At 40.6% G+C, this 19,497-nt stretch overlaps 1 protein-coding gene across 1 annotated transcript in view; it reads left to right on the top strand.

The window, feature by feature from the left end:
* Nucleotides 1–19,497, top strand: part of DNAH5 (dynein axonemal heavy chain 5) — a 284,226-nt gene that overhangs the window by 186,822 nt on the left and 77,907 nt on the right. The window contains exons 50-55 of the mRNA XM_039526328.1: nucleotides 1,841–2,064; nucleotides 3,972–4,170; nucleotides 9,248–9,420; nucleotides 12,864–12,994; nucleotides 13,612–13,765; nucleotides 15,855–16,122. Of these exons, the coding sequence (XP_039382262.1) occupies nucleotides 1,841–2,064; nucleotides 3,972–4,170; nucleotides 9,248–9,420; nucleotides 12,864–12,994; nucleotides 13,612–13,765; nucleotides 15,855–16,122 (1,149 nt within the window). The remainder of the gene's footprint in view (nucleotides 1–1,840; nucleotides 2,065–3,971; nucleotides 4,171–9,247; nucleotides 9,421–12,863; nucleotides 12,995–13,611; nucleotides 13,766–15,854; nucleotides 16,123–19,497) is intronic.

Genomic DNA, 19,497 nt, shown 5'->3' with positions numbered 1-19,497 from the left:
AGGGGCGGCTCCAGGCACCAGCGCACCAAGCGCGCTAGGGCGGCAAGCTGCGGGGGGGTGCAGGCCAGTCGCAGTGAGGGCAGCAGTCAGGTAGCCTTCGGCAGTTTGCCTGCGGGAGGTCCGCCGGTCCCGCGGTTTCAGCAGTAATTCGGCGGCGGGTACGCCGAAGGCGCGGGACCAGCAGACCTCCCCAGGCATGCCGCCAAAAGCCACCTGACTGCCATGCTTGGGGCAGCAAAAACCATAGAGCCGCCCCTGCTCTTTGTAGTAAAAGACTCCACTCTGAAGTCCCAGCATCCAGTGGTGGATACTGCTCAGGAGTCACCTACAGTGGAGCACCCATAGGGACACTACTCAAAGAAGAAGAGGAAGTTACTCACCTTGTGCAGTAACGATGGTTCTTCGAGATGTGTGTCCCTATGGGTGCTTCACAACCCGCCCCACTTTTTTCTACTTCGGAGTTCTCAATAGGGCTCTGCAGTAGAGAAGGAAGTGAGGGGGGTTTGCCCATACAGTGCTAAATAGGGAGGGAGGGCACATGCATGGGATCAATGGACACTGCTACCAAAAATCTCCGATTAACACCTCGAAGAAACATCATTACTGCACAAAGTGAGTAACTTCCTCTTCTTGCTTCTCTGTCCCTTCCCCCCAGAGCCCAGCTGGGGAGCCAGACACTCACCCCCAACCCAGAGACCAGCTGTGAGCCCCCTGGCCCAGACATTTACACCCTCTACACCCCCTCCCCCAGAGCCTAGCTGCAGCTCCCCACCCTGGCCCAGACACTCACAGACCCTACCCTCCCAGGGATCCAGAGGGAGAAACAGCCTGATGCAGGGTCCCAGGCTTGCACAGAGTTTTCTGAGTGCCACCTCCTTCCTTCAGGGTATGCTCGGAACTACAGCTGCTGGGAACCCTCCAGTTCCCTCCCTTTCCCCCCAGCCTTGCCTTCTATTTGTGAGCTGGGCTCTGCTGGATCCAGCAGCCCCTAGTGGTGGCCAACATCTCTGCAGCCCATTTCTATGTGGGGAAAAAAGGAAATTCTGCATGCCCTACATTAATTTCTGCAAAATTCTGCATTGTGCAGTGATGCAGAATTCCCCCAGGAGTAAACTGCAAGTAACATTAGCACAAAATCAAAATAGTGTCCATTTTTAAATGGACTTTCTGAGGTAAAATTTGACCCAAAACTAAGGCCTCGAACAAGTATCATTTTTTACAAAACCCAAGGGAGTAGAGAGGTTTCCATGATTTATCCCCTTAACATTTTCAGTGGAAACTATATTTTTCTTGTTGAAAAATCCAAATTGAGTCTCTGCTCAGGTTTGACTTGGAATGTTCCAACTCAACGTGAAGTTCACTAACTGATTTATAAACTCAAGAAAATAGTCTTACAATGAGACATCTAGATCCAAGATTCTGAAGCTGGCACCAAATTTGTCCCTGGAAAATCTGCACGCTCCACAGTTACATATGAAAATACAGGATTTCTGTGCACATTTGTTGCGTGTGCAGGTGCTACATGTTTACACTGCTGAACACAGCTGAAAAAATTTTGCAGAAATAACTTTGACCCTGGACTTAAAATAATTGGTGTCTGGTCCTTAGCCTGTTGCTCCCAGTGCAGCCCAAGGGGTACATTTTATAGCTTAGCTAGGCTGCAGCATTTTGGTTTATTTCAGGGGACATGAGGTGAAGGTGCAAAGAGTATTGCTGTCTTACATGTACAGGTTGTCTGTGCCTGGAGTTATACAGGAGTAGCTGTTCCAGAATAGCTCCATGTGTAGATAAGCCTTACTTTAGTAACTGCCCTTTAAACCATCAATTTTGCTTTTTCCAGGTGTGATTGGCATAGGGCATTATTGTAGTCAGCGGGGCTTCTCAGAAGAGGTCAGAAGATCAGTAGCCAAATTGGTGCCTCTGACACGCAGGTTATGGCAGATGACCAAGATCAAAATGCTACCCACTCCAGCCAAGTTCCATTATGTCTTCAATCTACGAGATCTCTCAAGGATTTGGCAGGGGATGCTAAATACCGTATCGGAAGTCATCAGTGAACCTAATGTAAGTAACATACAGCTTTCTTTCATGGAGTTAGCATATTAAGTAGCAATGGGATGAAGACTATAACTGATTCTTTGGTGGTTCAGTATAAAATAGGAAGCCTCTGTCTCTACTTGTTATCACTTTTCTTATTAAATTGTAAGATCTTCAGTGGCTTTGTTCTGTGTTTGTACTATGCCTAGGACAGTGGGGTCCTGTTCCATATCTGGGGTTCCAAGGTGCTTCCTCAGTACAATAACAAATAATAAGCATCAGTGATGAAACAATATTGTGATACTGAAGGCTAAATTGCTAAGGGTACGTCCATACTACCCTCCCGGGTCGGCGGGTAGCGATCGACTTCTCGGAGTTTGATATATCGCGTCTCATCTAGACGCGATATATCAAACTCTGAACGCGCTCCCGTCGACTCCGGAACTCCACCACCGCAAACGGCAGTGGCGGAGTCGATGGGGGAGCCGCGGACTTCGATCCCGCGATGTGAGGACGGGTAAGTAGTTCGAACTAAGGTAGTTCAAGTTCAGCTACGCTATTTGCGTAGCTGAACTTGCGTACCTTAGTTCGAACCCCCCTTCCCAGTGTAGACCAGGCCTAAGATGCCAAAGGATTTTATGGACGTACAATGTAGCAAAAGAACAGAAACCACTTTGTTACACTGTCTGCATCAGTTTTGTGGTCTGTTTTACTTACTGATAAATGTTAACTTATTTCAGTTTTTAAAATTCTGGCGAAAAATTGAGCTTTTTAAAATATTCAATTTTATATACATACATAGCAGCAAGCTATTCAGCGTCTTAATGACAAATAATTTTGTTCTTAAGGTATAGGATGCCTTGAGGTTTTCAAACCATGTGACTGGCTGAAAGCTGATTTTTGGCTTAAAGCTATAAGGATATGTCTATACTTCAGTCTGAGGTGTAGTTGCAGCATGGATAGACATACCCATGCTAGCTTTACCTGTACTAGCACAGCTAAACATAGCAGTGGAGAAACAGCAGCACAAGCGTCTGCATGGGATAGCAATGCCTGCAAATACCTGGGATCCCCAATATGCTTGTCCAGCCCCATCTGAAGGCTGTGCCAGCACACCTACCCTTTTATTTCTAGCTGTGCTAGAAATAAAACATGGGTATGTCTACCCATGCTGCAGTCATGCCCAAGACTGCAGTGCAGACATGTCTTAAATGGAAGAGAGAATAACACTGGACTGTAACAAGTCTTTCTGTATTTCATTACTGTACAATCCACACTCCTTGTGAAAAATAAGATACTTGACGTAAATATTTCCCTCTTAATTTTTCAATTTTCCTTTTGAAAAGCCAGTTTTCTTTAATACTCAAATATAAAGTTGAGTCTTTAATGCAGTGACTATCCCTCTGCAGATGAATCATTATCCAACCGTCTCCACTGATGGTACTGTCAGAAGTAGCATATAAAAGTGTGGACACCAGCTTATGAACAAACACGATTTGTGAGTGGGAAATACATCTGTTAGCAAACTGGGTAGTCAGCTATTGAATTTGCTTGTAAAAATATGCTTGGCATTCATAAAGTCTGTTTTTGGCCATGCAATAATTGGACACATAATTATGTAGTTTGGGAGGCTAGACTGAGACTTCATCTAATACTTTGTCCTGAATGTGCAGTCTTTTTTTTTCTTTTTTTTTCTTTTTTTTGTAAACTGGACATACACTTAAGCTGAGATGTAGCTGAATCAAAGTCTGACAAAGAATACTATTTCAGCTTCCCTTGTAAGGAGTAAAACATTACTTTGTATTGTCTAGAGATAATGCAATACTGTTTGGAACAACAGTGACAAAAGTCCAACCTTGCTGAGATATGGCTGTGAAGAGCATGAGTGCCTCTGTTACAAACTTAATCAATTGAGATGTTTGTTTTGTGAACAGGTGTTGATAAAGTTGTGGAAGCATGAATGTAAGTGTGTTATTGCTGATCGTTTCACAACCCCAGCGGATGTAGATTGGTTTGATACAGCTTTGGCAAAATTGGTTGAGGAAGAGTTCGGTGAAGAGAAAAAGGCTTTAGTGGATTCGGAAACTGATGCTTACTTTGTTGACTTCTTAAGGGGTCCACCTGAAGCAACAGGTAACTACAGAAACTTGTTGAAAGAAGAGATAATGATGTTCTGGTAATTTATCACAATGGGGGTGGGGAGGGAAAGATACAGTAAATGCTTATGTAGAAAAAACTTCAGAATGCATATTATAAACACCCTTCAATACCCAGACAGCTCTTCTGGTTAGTTCACAGGGCCATGGTCCCAACTCTTGTCTATCCTTTTTGTGGTAGCTAATGTTGCCAGTTAGGGTAGGTCCTTGTGCTCCCTTGAGCACAAGAACTGCATTTACATTATGCTTGCAACAGCATTTAAGCACAGGTGATTGCAATACTTGAACTAAAACCGTATAAATAGTTACTACACTTACTAACCCCTACCCCGCCCCCCAACTAGTACACCAAAAAGCCCAATTTTGACTAATCCATTAATGTCAGGTAAATGTAATTTATCTGCAACCATTACTGATGTGTGTGGCCTTCGGTGTTTTCTTGTTACATTATTAATGACTCCTATTAAATTGTCCTTTTCACTTGTTACATAGTCTCCTGCTATATCTTTCAAATCAAAATAACATTTTACATCTTATTTACACAATAGTTATTTTGGTATCTATATTATTTATAAAATACCTATTTTCTTTCACTTGCTTTGTTCATTTTTTCTCTTGCAAGAAAAGTTATGCATAATGAAGGCCTATTCATTAGGTACTATTTTATAAGGAAGCTAAATTGCTTTACAGTGCAATTGAAGTAGCTCAAAAATGGGTGAATGGTACAATTTTGTGTTCTGTTTCACTGTGTTGTATGAATTGCTTTTGTTTTGGGGAAGGCCATTATTAAACTATTTTGAGGTCAGTCAGCTACTCCCCTCCTCATAAATGATGGATACATGGAGGTACCACAATGACTAGAATAAACCATGTAATGCTCTGAACCAATGCTGGAAAACAGACTCCTAAATGATATGGCAGGTGAGAGCAATAAGTAAGAATTGTGCAGAGAAATGTATGAAAGGAGTAGAAAATATAGACCCTGATTTAGGAAAGCGCTCAAACGTGCTTAAATATTTTGTTGTGTTGGGAGCACAAAACAGAGGGAATAGATGAAGAATGAGCAAGAAAGAAAAACAAAATATGTAGCAGAGTAAAAGAGATTGATTTTGATTTGTACTTTTAACCTATTAATTATGATAGTGCCTGATGGCCAACCAAGAATGGGGCCCCATTTTGCTAGGCATTTTGTGGTAGACAGTCCTTGCCCTGGCACTTGTTTTTGCATTAGCATACATTGTATACATGCTGAAAACTTGCACTTCTTTGAGTGCTGGTACACTGTGGTTACGCATCCGCACGGAGTCAGAGAATTCTTGAAAGCCGTGTCCATTGGATCATGCATTCGCTGTTGCCGTCCTCTTGCCTCCAATTGAGGAGATAAAGGGCAGAGAGGACTGACCGCCTCCCTAGTTCCTTCTTATCACTGCATGGCCTGGGTTGGAACCTCCAGTGTCTGGAGTTTCATCTTCCTTTAGTTTTGGATCTGTACATACATATGTATATATTCTGTAAATTGGACAAGACACGAGTCATTCCCATTGGCACGAGTCATCTCCAACTGGCCCAGACAGTTCTTGTTCCTGAGTCTCATACACATGTTATCTTGGTCAACGATCAACATTCAGTCCTTTTCCAATCTCATGACCCAGGGGAAAGACAGAATCAAGCATCTCAACCCCCCAATCACTCCATCTCAGGGTGAGGTGTTTGGATGGGTGTCAACTTTTGAACGTTCATGCTCTGAAGCTGTGCAAAGCATCCTTACTAACAGTAGAAAAGATTCCACTAGAAAATTCTACTTAGTCAAGTGGAAGTATTTCTTTGTCTGGGCACAACAGAAACCCATGAATTGTGGGTATTCCCCTTATTCTGGACAATCTTCTTTCTCTCAGAACAGCTGCGGTCCACCTGGCACCAATGAATGTGTACCACCCACCCTCTCATGGTTATTCAGTTTTTGCTCACTTACTGACTACTAGATTCTGCAAAGGTCTAATCAGAGCCTTTCTGTCAGTAAGGAAATCTGCTCTGCAATGGGACTTAAACCTTATTCTTTTGGTGCTCTCTTAACCTCATTTTGAACCACCAACCACATATTTCATGTCTCTTCTGTCCATGAAGATTATATTCCTGATAGCCATCAACTCAGCCAGGAGGGTGGGCAAGCTTGGAGCATTGATGATGGATCTGCCTGACACCATATTCCATAGAGACAAGGTGTCATCGCGTTTACATCCTAAGTTCACTCACAAAGTAGTTTTAGAGTTTCACTTGCATCAGTCTCTTCACTTGTGTTTTTTCTGAAACCACACGCATTGGAAGAAAAGAGGTGACTTCATTCCCTCAACATGTGATGAGCCTTAACCTTTTACCTGTGAAAGATAAAGGCAATCAGAAAAACTCCCAGACTGTTTATTGCTGTAGTGGAAAGAGTTCAAGGTCAAGCTATATCCTCTCAAAGGATCTGCAAATGGATCTCAGGTTGTATCTATCTCTGCTATCAGCTGTCTAATTGTCCTCCCTCTCATGGGATGAGGGCTCATTCTACAAGAACACAAGTGATATTAATGCAATCGCTTCAAGAAGTACCTCTATTTGACATTTGCAGAGCAGTTGCATGGAGTTCCATCCACACGTTTGTGAGACAATATGCTTTAGTACAGGACTCCTCCACTGATGCATCTTTTGGGATGGTGGTACTTCAAATGACTTTGCTGCCTGCATCCTGGCAGCCTCCTCCTACTTCAGTACTGCTTGTCAGTCACCTAGAGTGGAATACACATAGGGACCAGCAATCAAAGAAGAAGAGAAAGTTACTTACCGATTGTGTAATAACTGGAGGTTCTTCGAGATATGTGGACCCTATCTGCCCTCCTTCCCCTCTGCTTCAAATCATTCTTGGATTTGTGGTAGAGAAGGAACTGGAGGAGAAGTTGGTATGCTCCACCCTTAATCTCCTTGATCAGAGGCACGAGGAGAGTGAGCGTGCCTGTGTGGATCAACTGACACTGTTTTTAAGAGTTCTACAACTGTGTGCATGAGTACACACAGTGGAATACAAATAGGGACCACACATCTCAAAGAACGTCCAGTTACTATAAGGAAAGTAACATTCTCTTTTGTGAAACAAAATGCAAGTAAAGAGAGGAGACTGTAGGACATAAGGCTATGAGGTGAACGTTTAAAATTCTTCCTCTGCATATCTATTAGAGTTACGTGCCTTTAACCAAGGCACTTATCTACATTCTTTGACAAAGTAGGAGGTTCTAATTTTTTAGTGGCTAATTGTACTTCTTGTGCTTGTCAGAGCCCTGAGAAACCCTCCCAATCACCTTTCTTTACAGTTCTGACTTATTCTTAGACTGAAGCTAATGTTCTAGTAGTCAAATGGGTCACAAGACATGGCTTTATCCCTCAGACCAGGGCCTTAGAAGCAGTGAGGACAGTCATCTATTTCCTGCTATATTGGAGAGTAAGAAGAGGAATTGAGTTTGGATATTGCATGGATTTTTTTTAGGCCTGTTGATTAATCACAGTTAATTCATGCGATTAATTAAAAAAAGAATCACGATTAAAAAAATTAAGCATGATTAATCACAGGTTTAATTGCACTGTTAAACAATAGAATAAAAATTGAAATTTATTAAATATTTTTGGATGTTTTTCTACATTTTCAAATATATTGATTTCAATTACAACACAGAATACAAAGTGTACAGTGCTCACTTTATATTATTTTTATTAAAAATGTTTGCACTGTAAAAATAAAAGAAATAGTATTTTTCAATTCACCTCATACAAATACTTTAGTGCAATCTCCTTATCATGAAAGTGCAACTTACAAATGTAGATTTTTTTGTTGTTGTTACATAACTGCATTCAAACACAAAACAATCTAAAACTTTAGAAGCTACAGGTCTACTCAGTCCTACTTCCTGTTCAGCCAATCACTAAGAGAAACAAGTTTATTTACATTTATGGGAGATAGGAAGGTAAGTAGAAGCTGCACCCTGTATCTACTAGAAATATGCAATGGTCATAGTGAATTAATGCTTTTCACAGAGAATGTGCCATGGCATTATCTCTCAGAAGTATATAGGACAAAATCCTAAAGTCTGTGGAGTTTTAAGCATGTAACGGAGAGCAGAATTTAGCTGTGTATCATTTTCACTGTCAGCAAGGGATGTGGGGGAGTGTGGTAGCAAAATGTGCTATCTACCTGTTTGCACCACATGTCTCTATCCATAATTGATTGATATTAGGATACAAATGAAGATAAACTGTGGCCAGGTGCTTAGTATATGCATGTTTACCTGCATTCACTTTTTCATAGCTATGTTGAGCAGCTGTATTATGTCTTGCCACATAGCAGAGCCTCATGGAAAAACATAACTTAAATTATGGGAGTAGCCTTTCTCTGCCCATGTTGTATGCCTAGGAAAACGGCATAGCGTTTTTTTTTCAGATGCTGGTATATGAGGAATTTAAATGTTCTAGATTTAATAAAGAAAGAATTGTTCCATGTATTTTATTTTAGAGACTTTTTATTGAATTGTATATCACACAGTCAATTGTTTTGACCTTTCTACAGTTTAATTTCTGTCTGAGGTAAAGAAAATGTGGTGTGTCAACTTAGTTTGCAATGGGCATGTACTTAAACTCCCAATATATTATATTAATAGAGAATACTGCATAATAAATGGGCCCCCGTGTTATGTGCACGGTGTCTGCTTGTTTGTAAAATAAACTTACATTCCCAGCGAATGCTGTAGTGAAAAAAAAACAAAAAACAAAAAAATGTGTGGCATCTGCTACCATTTATAGTATTTTGTTAGGGTCTTAGTCCTGATATCATTTAACTCAGAGAGTATTGATTTCCAAGAGAGTGGGAGCAGGCCCTAAATCATTCAGCCATCCACTTCAGAGGACATAGGAAAGAGGTTACAAAAATGTGTTGGCTGATATCTAGAGCATATCTTTAGGGAAAGAGAAAACTCAGCCCTCCTCAGTAATTTCCACTGTTAACAATTTGCTATCACTTTTTCTCACAGGTGAAGAGCCAGAAGAAACTGTCTTTGATGTGCCTAAAATCTATGAGCCAATTGAATCTTTTAATCACCTGAAGGATCGTTTAAATATGTTTCTACAAACATACAACGAGACCATCCGGGGTGCACGTCTGGACATGGTATTCTTCAAAGATGCTATGATTCACTTAGTCAAGGTAGGATGACCACTTTCTCCTCCTCCTGCCTTTTCATGACCAGATGTTTGACATTATAAAAGATTTTACTTTTTGTAATCATGTGAGATTTCAGTTATTCTGTCAAATAAAGTGGGGTATAGGCTTGTATTTTGTTTCTGTTTTAAAGTAACATAACAGAAGCCTAGATTTTTGCAATATAAAGGGCTAGATGTGCATTTAGCCACAGTTCCAAATACCGAGTGGTGAGGCATCCAAAGGAAACACAATTCCTTTGAACTCCCTTCGCCTGAATGGGTAATAGAGCACATCAACTCTCTATAAAATGCATCAAACACACCTTTCCTCTCCCATCTAGCCAGAGAAGTGGAAGCATGGTTTTACATACAATGCTTTTCTTCGCCTTTTCATATTAACTGGATTGCAGAAAGTAGTATTGCCTTCCACCATCCCCATCCCTCGCTCTGCCCATAATGACAAAACCCACTGTTGGGGTAACACCAAAGCGTCTTTGTGGGGAAGAGCAACGTCAGCCTTACTCAGCCACACAGCCATTTAGAATGGGGGCAAAGTCTAGCTACAAATTTCCACTCCTGATTCACAGTATGCTCTCTTGTTTTGTCAAACCTCAGAACATAAAACTCATTATACTTCCTGCACACAGCTGATTATAATTCAGAGCACCGTGGAACCCAGGATGATGGAAACACAGAAAGGGTTTACTAAATAGTAATATCACCCTAATTCTTCCTTTGTAAACTGCAAACCTTGTATTTCTCCACTGCACCATGGGCTCAGCCCTCTTTGTCAGCCATTATTTTAATAAAAGATGCGGCGAGGTCGTACATTAGATTACTTGAACTAGATTACATTAATTTAACAAAATGTGGTAAAAAACTACTAGTAAGTAGTAAGTAAATAAATATAAATGACACTTCTTGAAATAAAAAACGCAACTTTAATGTGCTGTTGAAAATTGCATTTTTGTGTTTGAGTGTTGAAAAAATGAATTCAAAAAATTGGGTAATCTGAAAAAAGTAAGTCAGAGCAAATTAGTGAGGTTCTGCTAACAATTTTTAGTCTGGTAAGTAGTGGTGGTAATCCCTGTCTGGGTGTAAATTTTGGTCCACACCCTGATCCAACAGCGTTAAGTGTTCGTAAATGTATACGTGCCTAGACTAAGGCAAAATGGTGACAGTGTGATTACTTGCCTGACTTCACAGGCCGTTGAACCTTGACCAGTAACTGTGGGATCAAGCCCATAACTTCTGTTTGAGCTATATCATATCTGTTAGAAAGATATCCAATCTTGACTTAAAGACTTCTATTGACAGAGAATCAACCAAAACCCTAAGTAAATTGTTCCAATGGCTAATTACCTTCACTTAAAAATGTGAACCTTATTTCTAGTCTGAATTTGCCTAGTTTAAGCATGACAATCTCACTGTGCCTTTTTCTGCTAGGTTAAAGAGCAGAATCTGCTGTCAGATGTCTCTTTCTTACATAGGTTCTAATAGACCACGATCAAGTCACTTCTTAGCCTTCTCTTGGATAAACTAAATAGATTAAGTTTCAGTCTCTCATTATAAGGCATGTTTCTGGATCTCAAATATTTGTATAGCTCTTTTCTGAACCCTTTCCAGCTCAACATCCTTTTAGAAGAGTGAACACAGGAACTGGACACATGATTCCAGTAATGGTTTTGCTAATGCTGTATACAGAGGGAATACACTTTCCTACTCCTACTTCATATTACTTTATACATTAGAGGATCCCATTAGTCCTCTTAGTCACAGCATCAGATTGAGAGCTGATGATGAACTTTCAGCAACAGGGCTCCAGAGCCATGGACAAATATGTGACGGCTGAAGAGGATTCCTGTCTTTCTTTATTGCCTCCTTGGCTGTTCTCCCAGGCTGGTTGCAATGTACCAGTCAGACCTGTTGGGGGAGGCATTGTCTGCCCCTAATAAATCTGCTGAATGGTGGCAAGGAGACAGAGTGAGGATGCGGAGCCTAAGATGGTGCTTTAAAACAGAGCTTTCATCCAGTAACACAAGACAGGGCCCATTGGGGCAAAGACTTGCACCCCCCAGTAATAACCTAGGTTGCAGAGAAGCCCATAGCGGAGCCTATACCTGGCTTTTTAAAAGACTGCTAGGAGCCAATCCCTGATCTTCACTGCTGACATTCCTGCTGTGTCTGTGTGTGGGAGATTGAGTTCATTTAAAGGAATTCCCCACCCTGCTGAGCAAATCCACCAAACCTAACCCTAGCATAGATATCACTCTCCTCAGCCCACCTTTTTCACTGCAGGCCCATTATCCTGGTGATCAGTGCAGTCATTTGCCTGTAAATTGAAGGAGAATTTGGCTCTTGTCACTAAGGGTACATCTGCATCTCAAACTGGAAGTCTAATTTCCAGCTCGAGGAGACATACCTGTGTTAGCTCTAGTCGAGCTAATGTGCTAAACATTAAACATTAAACTTGTGCTCCTCAAGTTCGAAATTCTGCCTCCATCTCGAAGTGTAGATGTACCCTCATGACAGAGTTAGGTATGAAGGAAAATGTGGGGCATGATCTGATCACTATTCCTTTGTTTACAATACATTTAAAATAGTGAGATGGGAAGGAAAAGGAACTCCACTTGTGAAATGTTCTAGCCCAATAATATGTAAAAATGCCACTATTACAGTGAAGGTGGCTGATTGTGGAAACAGAGGATTCTGGTTCTTAAAACTGTACAGTACTTTGCTTTATCTATCTAGGTACTTACATGACACTCATGACCATGATATGGGGATGTCTCAGAATCATTAATGGATTTTATCATCATGATGCCCATGGAAGACAGAGCAACAGGAACACCATTTCACAGATGGAAGACTGACTCACAGAGTAGATTAAGTGAGCTGCCCAAAGTTGCACAAAAGCTTATGGCTGACCTGGGAATTCAACCTAGGATTCCTGTATCCCAGCCCAGGGCTTTGTCCTCTAAATTATCCTTCTTCTCCCCAATATTTTGCAGTTACATTAATAGCTCTCAGTCTGACACTACTCCAGTAACTGATGACTAATGAGTTACTTTTGATTTACACAAATGAGAACTCAAAATTGATGTTAAATTTACAGTGAACAGTAAGGGAGATATAGAGCATAAGGTTTATATGGTATTACAAGAAATCCTGTAAAAATCTATTCTGACATGACAACACTGTTATCATATAGTAATATTTAAAGTGGAAACAGCACTTCCTGTGCTATAATGGTGTGTTGTGTTTACATGTGATCAGTTTCTCATACAAATAAGTTTTCAAAATTAAAGGATTTGTAATTCACAAAATAAAAGAGTGATAATTCTAAGGTTCTCACTAATTCGAAGGCTCCCCTTGCTGTGGTGGTTTAAATTATTCTGGCACAAACATTCCATATATTAAGCAACAAACTGTCATATTGATCTGTAGATTTCTCGTGTGATTCGCACCCCTCGTGGAAATGCTCTCCTCGTTGGAGTTGGTGGCTCAGGAAAGCAGAGCTTGACTAAACTGGCATCATTCATAGCTGGCTATGCTACATTCCAGATCACTTTAACAAGGTAGGCTGGTGAACAAGATATATTTCAAAAATGTGTACTTTGATTTCTGTGTTTTGGATTCCTTCTACAAGCAGAGCATATAATGGCAACCACAGTTGAGAATGGAAATGGGTGCATCCTTAAGAGCCTTTTAAAAATGTTTGCCTTTGTTTTCTGTGCTGAAATTCAGCGTGTCCTCCCAGTCTGAATGTCTTTCTTAAATAAGCAAAAAATAACAGGCTAATGCCTAAGAATACTGTAATTAAAAGCCTGGAGAAAAATGTTTTCTTAATTTAGTTTACTTTGTGCCTTTTGAGAGTGTGTTTTGTGTGGTTGGTTTGTTTGCCATGCATCATTAATCCCTTTTGTGTTTGAGTGGGTCTTTAAGAGTAACAGAGAAAGGGGGCAACATTATCCTCTTCTAAAAAGAGAAATGATGACAAAATTACAAATTGGGTATGTTTATTTAAATTGAGACTTAAAATGGGCTGTGGCTCTTTAACCACTCTAAATGGGTATTCTTGAGCATAATTACATAGTTTGTGCATTGAATGGAAAGATATTTTTGCCAGGCACATTTGTTTACCAACATCCCCATTTAAAAGTTTTGAGTGGCAACACAACTGTTTTTTCTCTAGATCATACAACACTTCAAACCTGATGGAAGACTTGAAGCTCTTGTACAGGACAGCAGGGCTTCAAGGAAAGGGCATCAGCTTCATTTTTACAGATAATGAGATCAAAGATGAGTCTTTCTTAGAATATCTGAATAACGTTTTATCATCTGGAGAGGTACAATTTTTACTTTCTTGTTTCTTTCATCCTTTTTAGTTTTGCAATCAGGGAGCAGAGAGAGAGCCTGATTATGGGTAGCTTGATTTATGTGAGTAGTCTCTTAGACATCATGGCAGCAGTTTCACAAATGCAGTCTCAAGTGATATCCGGCACTGGAATCTTAATACAAATTGGTCATCTCTCCATCACAGAATCTGACAGTGTGGCGAGGCAAAGCTGTAGTGAAAGGACAGGTTAAGGACTTTTTAGAAAAGATGGACTTGCACCACAACATAGGCGCGGATCTAATTCATCTGAGGGTGCTGAAGGAGTTGGCTGGTGTGATTGCAGAGCCATTGGGCATTATCTTTGAAAATTTGTGGTGATCAGGGGAGGTCTCGGACTATTGAAAAAAGGCTAATGTAGTGCCCATCTTTAAAAAAGGGAAGAAGGAGAATTCAGGGAACTACAGACAGCTCAGCCTCACCTCAGTCCCTGGAAAAATCATGGAGCAGGTCCTCAAGGAATCCATTTTGAAGCACTTGGAGGAGAGGAAGATGATCAGGAACAGTCAACATGGATTCACCAAGGGCAAATCATTCCTGACCAACCTGATTGCCTTCTATGATGAGATAACTGAGTCTGTGGATATGGGGAAAGTGCTAGACGTGATGTACCTTGACTTTAGCAAAGTTTTTGATATAGTCTCCCACAGTATACTTGCCAGCAGGTTAAAGAAGTATGGGCTGGATGAATGGACTATAAGGTGGATAGAAATCTGGCTAGATCGTCTGGGCTCAATGGGTAGTAATCAATGGCTTGATGTCTAGTTGGCAGCTGGTATCAAGTGGAGTGCCCCAGGGGTCGGTCCTGGGGCCGTTTTTTTTCAACATCTTCATTAATGATCTGGATGAAGGGATCGATTGCACCCTCAGCAAGTTCACGGATGACACTAAGCAGGGGGGAGAGGTGGATACGCTGGAGGGTAGAGATAGGGTCCAGAGTGACATAGACAAATTGGAGGATTGGGCCAAAAGAAATCTGATGAGGTTCAACAAGGACAAGTGCAGAGTCCTGCACTTAGGAAAGAAGAATCCCATGCACTGCTACAGGCTGGGGACCGACTGGCTAAGCGGCAAAGACCTGGGATTACAGAGGACAAGAAGCTGGATATGAGTCAACAATGTGCTCTTGTTGCCAAGAAGGCTAATGGCATTTTGGGCTGCATTAGTACATAGGAACATTGCCAGCAGACTGAGGGAAGTGATTATTCCCCTCTATTTGGTACTGGTGAGGCCACATCTGGAGTATTGTATCCATTTTTGGCCCCCCCCCCGACAACAGAAGGGGCATGGACAAATTGGAGAGAGTCCAGCGGAGGACAACGAAAATGTCAGTGTGTTGGCTGGCATGATTTGGTTGGTGCTGGCCCTGCTTTGAGCAGGGGGTTGGACTAGATGACCTCCTGAGGTCTCTTCCAACCCTAATCTTCTATGATTCCATGAAATTTAGTGCAGAGCTATTAATCCCTTAGAATGAAAATGTGTGAATCAGCTCTTTTAGATGTTTGACAAACTCAAACTGAGACACATTATAGAAATAAAGGAGGAGATCTGAAACAATGTGAACTTTGTTTCTTAAACATTTATAAAGTTTTCTGTTTGATTCAGAGTTTTAGTAACTTTCAGAAGTAAAATAGACTTGTAGGCTTGAAGGAGGTAAAGTTATATCTAAAAGTCCTAACATACCCAAAATCTTGTATTTATAGTGGCAGGTTTTGTTCCAGAGAGGTGTTTTAACTAGTTAATTTAACACTAAAAGGAGGGAAATTAACCCAAGTGTATTAAAGAAGCAAGTAAAATTAGTCATAGTGGGTCTGATTATCCAGTCTTAGACCAATTTGTTACCAGTGTGACTCCACTGGTTTTGATAGAGTCAATGACATAAAACTGATTAAATGTTGTGGAGCGAGGGGCCCAATGTGTTTGTATCAGAACTGTATGCACCTACTTGGCATGCTCTGTGAATGAGAGCTTCTACATTACATCATTCCAGTCACAATAACCCACCAAACTGCTTTTAAAAAAATCTGCTTCTTTTTGTTAAGGTCTCCAACTTGTTTGCACGTGATGAAATTGATGAGATCACTAGTGATCTCATACCTGTCATGAAAAAGGAGCACCCACGTCGACCTCCAACCAATGAGAATTTGTATGAATATTTCATGACCAGAGTCCGTCAGAACCTCCATGTAGTACTTTGTTTTTCACCAGTGGGTGAAAAATTCCGAAACAGAGCCCTGAAGTTCCCTGCCCTTATTTCTGGTTGCACTACAGACTGGTTCAGCCGGTGGCCTAAGGATGCACTGGTTGCAGGTGAGTGTTAGTTGCAGCTGTGTAGTCCTGCTATGCTGAATCTGGAAATTTAGTGAAGTCAAGCTCCATAATCACTGTGAAGTAAATAGGGAAAATTCCCCCCTTACTTAATGGGCAAGCTTCTTCGACTCATAATATTGGATTTAAGCTTTTCTTTGTTCTGTTTGAGGTTAATAGTGTAGTGTGTGACACCCAGAATCATAAAAGACTCTATTGTGTCTCTTGTAAAGGCAAATGTCTATTATATAAAAAAGGCTTAAAATGTGATACTGGAAAAATCCTTCACCCTTAAAGATACCCTTTAATCATTCAAAGAAAAGATTAAAAACAAATAATAAATACTTTCAGGACTTAGAACAAGTTTTAAATCATAATTGGTTACCCTCTAAATTTCCTTCTCTCCTCACTATCTTCTCTAAGATGCTCCACTTCATATGGGGGGAGGGATAGCTCAGTGGTTTGAGTATTGGTCTGTTAAAGCCAGGGTTGTGAGTTTAATCCATGAGGGGGCCATTTAGGGATGGGGCAAAAATCTATCTGGGGATCAGTCCTGCTTTGAGCAGGGGGTTGGACTAGATGACCTCCTGAGGTCCCTTCCAACCATGATATTCTGATTCTATGATATTGTTGCATGCTGCCCAAATATCTGCTAAATCCATTACTTTCTATAAATTGACTGGAAAAATACCAGAACACCATTTAGTAAAATCTATTTCTCGACCCATTGTTTAAGTAACCCAATAGCTAATATTTTTAAAACATTCCATATTGTTGAACCTTACCTGAAAAATTCCTGATGTGAAAACACTGAAAAAAAGAAAGAAATTAAACCCACACATTTGAAACCAGCCAAGAAGGGAATTCTTCCCAAAAACATTATTAGAGTGTCTGTATATTTAGCAGATAAGCCACAAAAGAATAATTAGCCAACATGGGAGGAAGAAATGTGAAGATTATGCTGGTTGCACTTTTTTCTTCTGGGAGGATAACTATATCATTAACATCATAAATGAGTATATTTTAATGAAATTATTTTCAATACGATTGTTTTTGAAGAAAACTTTTATTATAGAGTGCTCACTTTCTCCCTAAGTTAGTAGTTAATGGGAATGTTCCAGAGGCTCTTCTGCAGGAAATAGGTGGATGATGATGTAGGGTTTGGAGAGTGAAGGGAATAGGTTCAAAACTAGTGAGGATGGTAGTTTTAATTCAAAATTAAAATGAATATTCTACCTATGAGTTGGAATAAAAGGGATTTAATACAATGTAAGTTTTCAAAATAAGCAGAGTTGATAGCTCTATTTAACCACATGAGCAATACAATGAGTTTTTAGAGTAACAGCCTCAATTTCAGAAATGCTGAACTCACACAACTCCCTTTGAAGTTAATGGGAGCTAAGGGTCCTTAGCAGTTCTGAAAACTGGGAACTAAGGAATCCTGGGTAGGACACTGGCACAATGCCTATACCTGTCGTATATTGCATTTTCAGCGTTTAAGTGGGACATAGGCTGTGTCCTGATCCCTTTCACACGGGTAACTTCACCCTAAATGTTCATTTTGATAAAAGCCAACTCGTACTATTGAGAATAAATGTGAAAAAATAAAGGCGTCCGTCCCTGTGTGAAAGTATGGCAACAGAGTCAAGGAGAGGATAACAAACTCAATGCAACTCTGTCATTTGTGGGAGAGTTATGTTCAAACAGTAACTGACAGATACATAAGCCAAGGTTGTACGGTGTCAGTGCCCACTTTGGCTGTGAACAGGACTATTACATGAAGACAAACACAGAAGGCTGAGTTCTGGATCAGCTGTATAAGTACAAGGTGCATGTTTCTTTCTCTTTCTCTCATATGGCCTGAGCACGGTAGGTGGAATGTGGTGATTGCTACATGTGGGGGGGCTGGATGGCTCAGGAGTTAGGTGCTGGGATATGGAATATTTTACCTTTAAGTCATTGATTTGAAAATAGCAAGATCAGAAGTGACTAAGAGCTCTTATGTTGGCTGCTCAAATGCCTATGTGAAATGAATAAGTATTGACACTACCAACTCTAGTGACCAGGAGTGTCTCCCTATTAGTGGTGACCACTAACTTCAGTAGTGGTCTCTGAGGGTAGTGTCAGTAGAATGAAGCTTTATTTAGTGGCCATAGGGCTTGGTGATAAGCAAAATATCACCACATAACCTGTAGAGTCTTAGCCAGGCCATCTGGGGAGCTTAATTGTCAGTGACCAACCTTTCACACAAATACACTTCCTAAGTATTTTGGAAAGCTGAGGTATCACATCAGTGTTTACCATATAACTTCCCCCAGTTGTTTAGTTTGTTTTTAGAATGTAGTGCTAATGAAAGCTGCCAAACAGATAGCATTGCAGGCTCTCAACTAGAGTTGGGCAAAACTTTTTCAGCTAATATATTTTTTTTGCTGAAAAATGCATTTTTGGGGGCTCCAAAACTATTTGTGAATTCAGGTTGAATTCACAAATAGTTTCAACAACAGCAGCAACAACAAAACAAAACAAAAAAACCCACCCAAGCCCTGAAAAGTTGACATTTTTTGTTTCAACTTCTTTGAAACGTTTAATTTGACTTGACTTTTTATTTCAAAATGGCATTTAATTTTCAAATTTGATCAATTAAAAAACCCACAAAGGGTGAAAAATGGCTAAATCACAACAAAAAATCTGAAAAAAAGTTTTGTTTCAAGTCCATTGAAACGTTTCTGTGAAAGCCCTTCCTGTATCTCAGCTTTAAAACAGATTTGTTGACTCTTAATATCTAGAGTTCCAGGCAGATGTGCAGAAGAGAATAATATGCTGTGTCTCAGATAGCCAGAACCCTTTGTGAAGAATCTACTTGCAGATGTCTTTAGCCAACAAGTGTTGCCTGATCTATTCAGCACTCTGATGCAGATAGTATAATGTGTGTTTGCAGTGGACCCATATAAATAAAAAGCTATTTAAAAATATGTCACTTGTTCAGCCCACACACACTCCAGAAAATGATGTTGAGTTCAGTGGCTTTTTGAGACCTGCTAGGTAAATTAGGTAAAACTCTTCTCCATGATGTTGCTGACACACTGCATGCTGTCATAGAAGTTTTCTTCAATATTTGCATGTAAGAAATGTGACAGACCCAGACCAGTGGGGTACAGGAGTCTGGTAGAGGACAAATATACTGGTCACTGGATGAGTAGTTTTTTGTTCCCTGAGTGACCAGAGCAGGGGCTGCACTAGAGTAATCAGGAACCTGCTAGAACCGATTAAGGCAGACAGGCTGATTAGATCACCTGCAGCCAATCAAGGCAGGCTAATCAGGGCACCTGGGTTTAAAAAGGAGCTCACTCCAGTCAGGCGGGTGGAGCCAGAGGAGAG

Source organism: Mauremys reevesii, linkage group 2 (genome assembly GCF_016161935.1).
Source record: "Mauremys reevesii isolate NIE-2019 linkage group 2, ASM1616193v1, whole genome shotgun sequence".
NCBI lineage: Eukaryota > Metazoa > Chordata > Testudines > Geoemydidae > Mauremys > Mauremys reevesii.
Note: the sequence above shows the minus strand (reverse complement) of the source record. Positions and strands in the feature narration are given on the sequence as shown.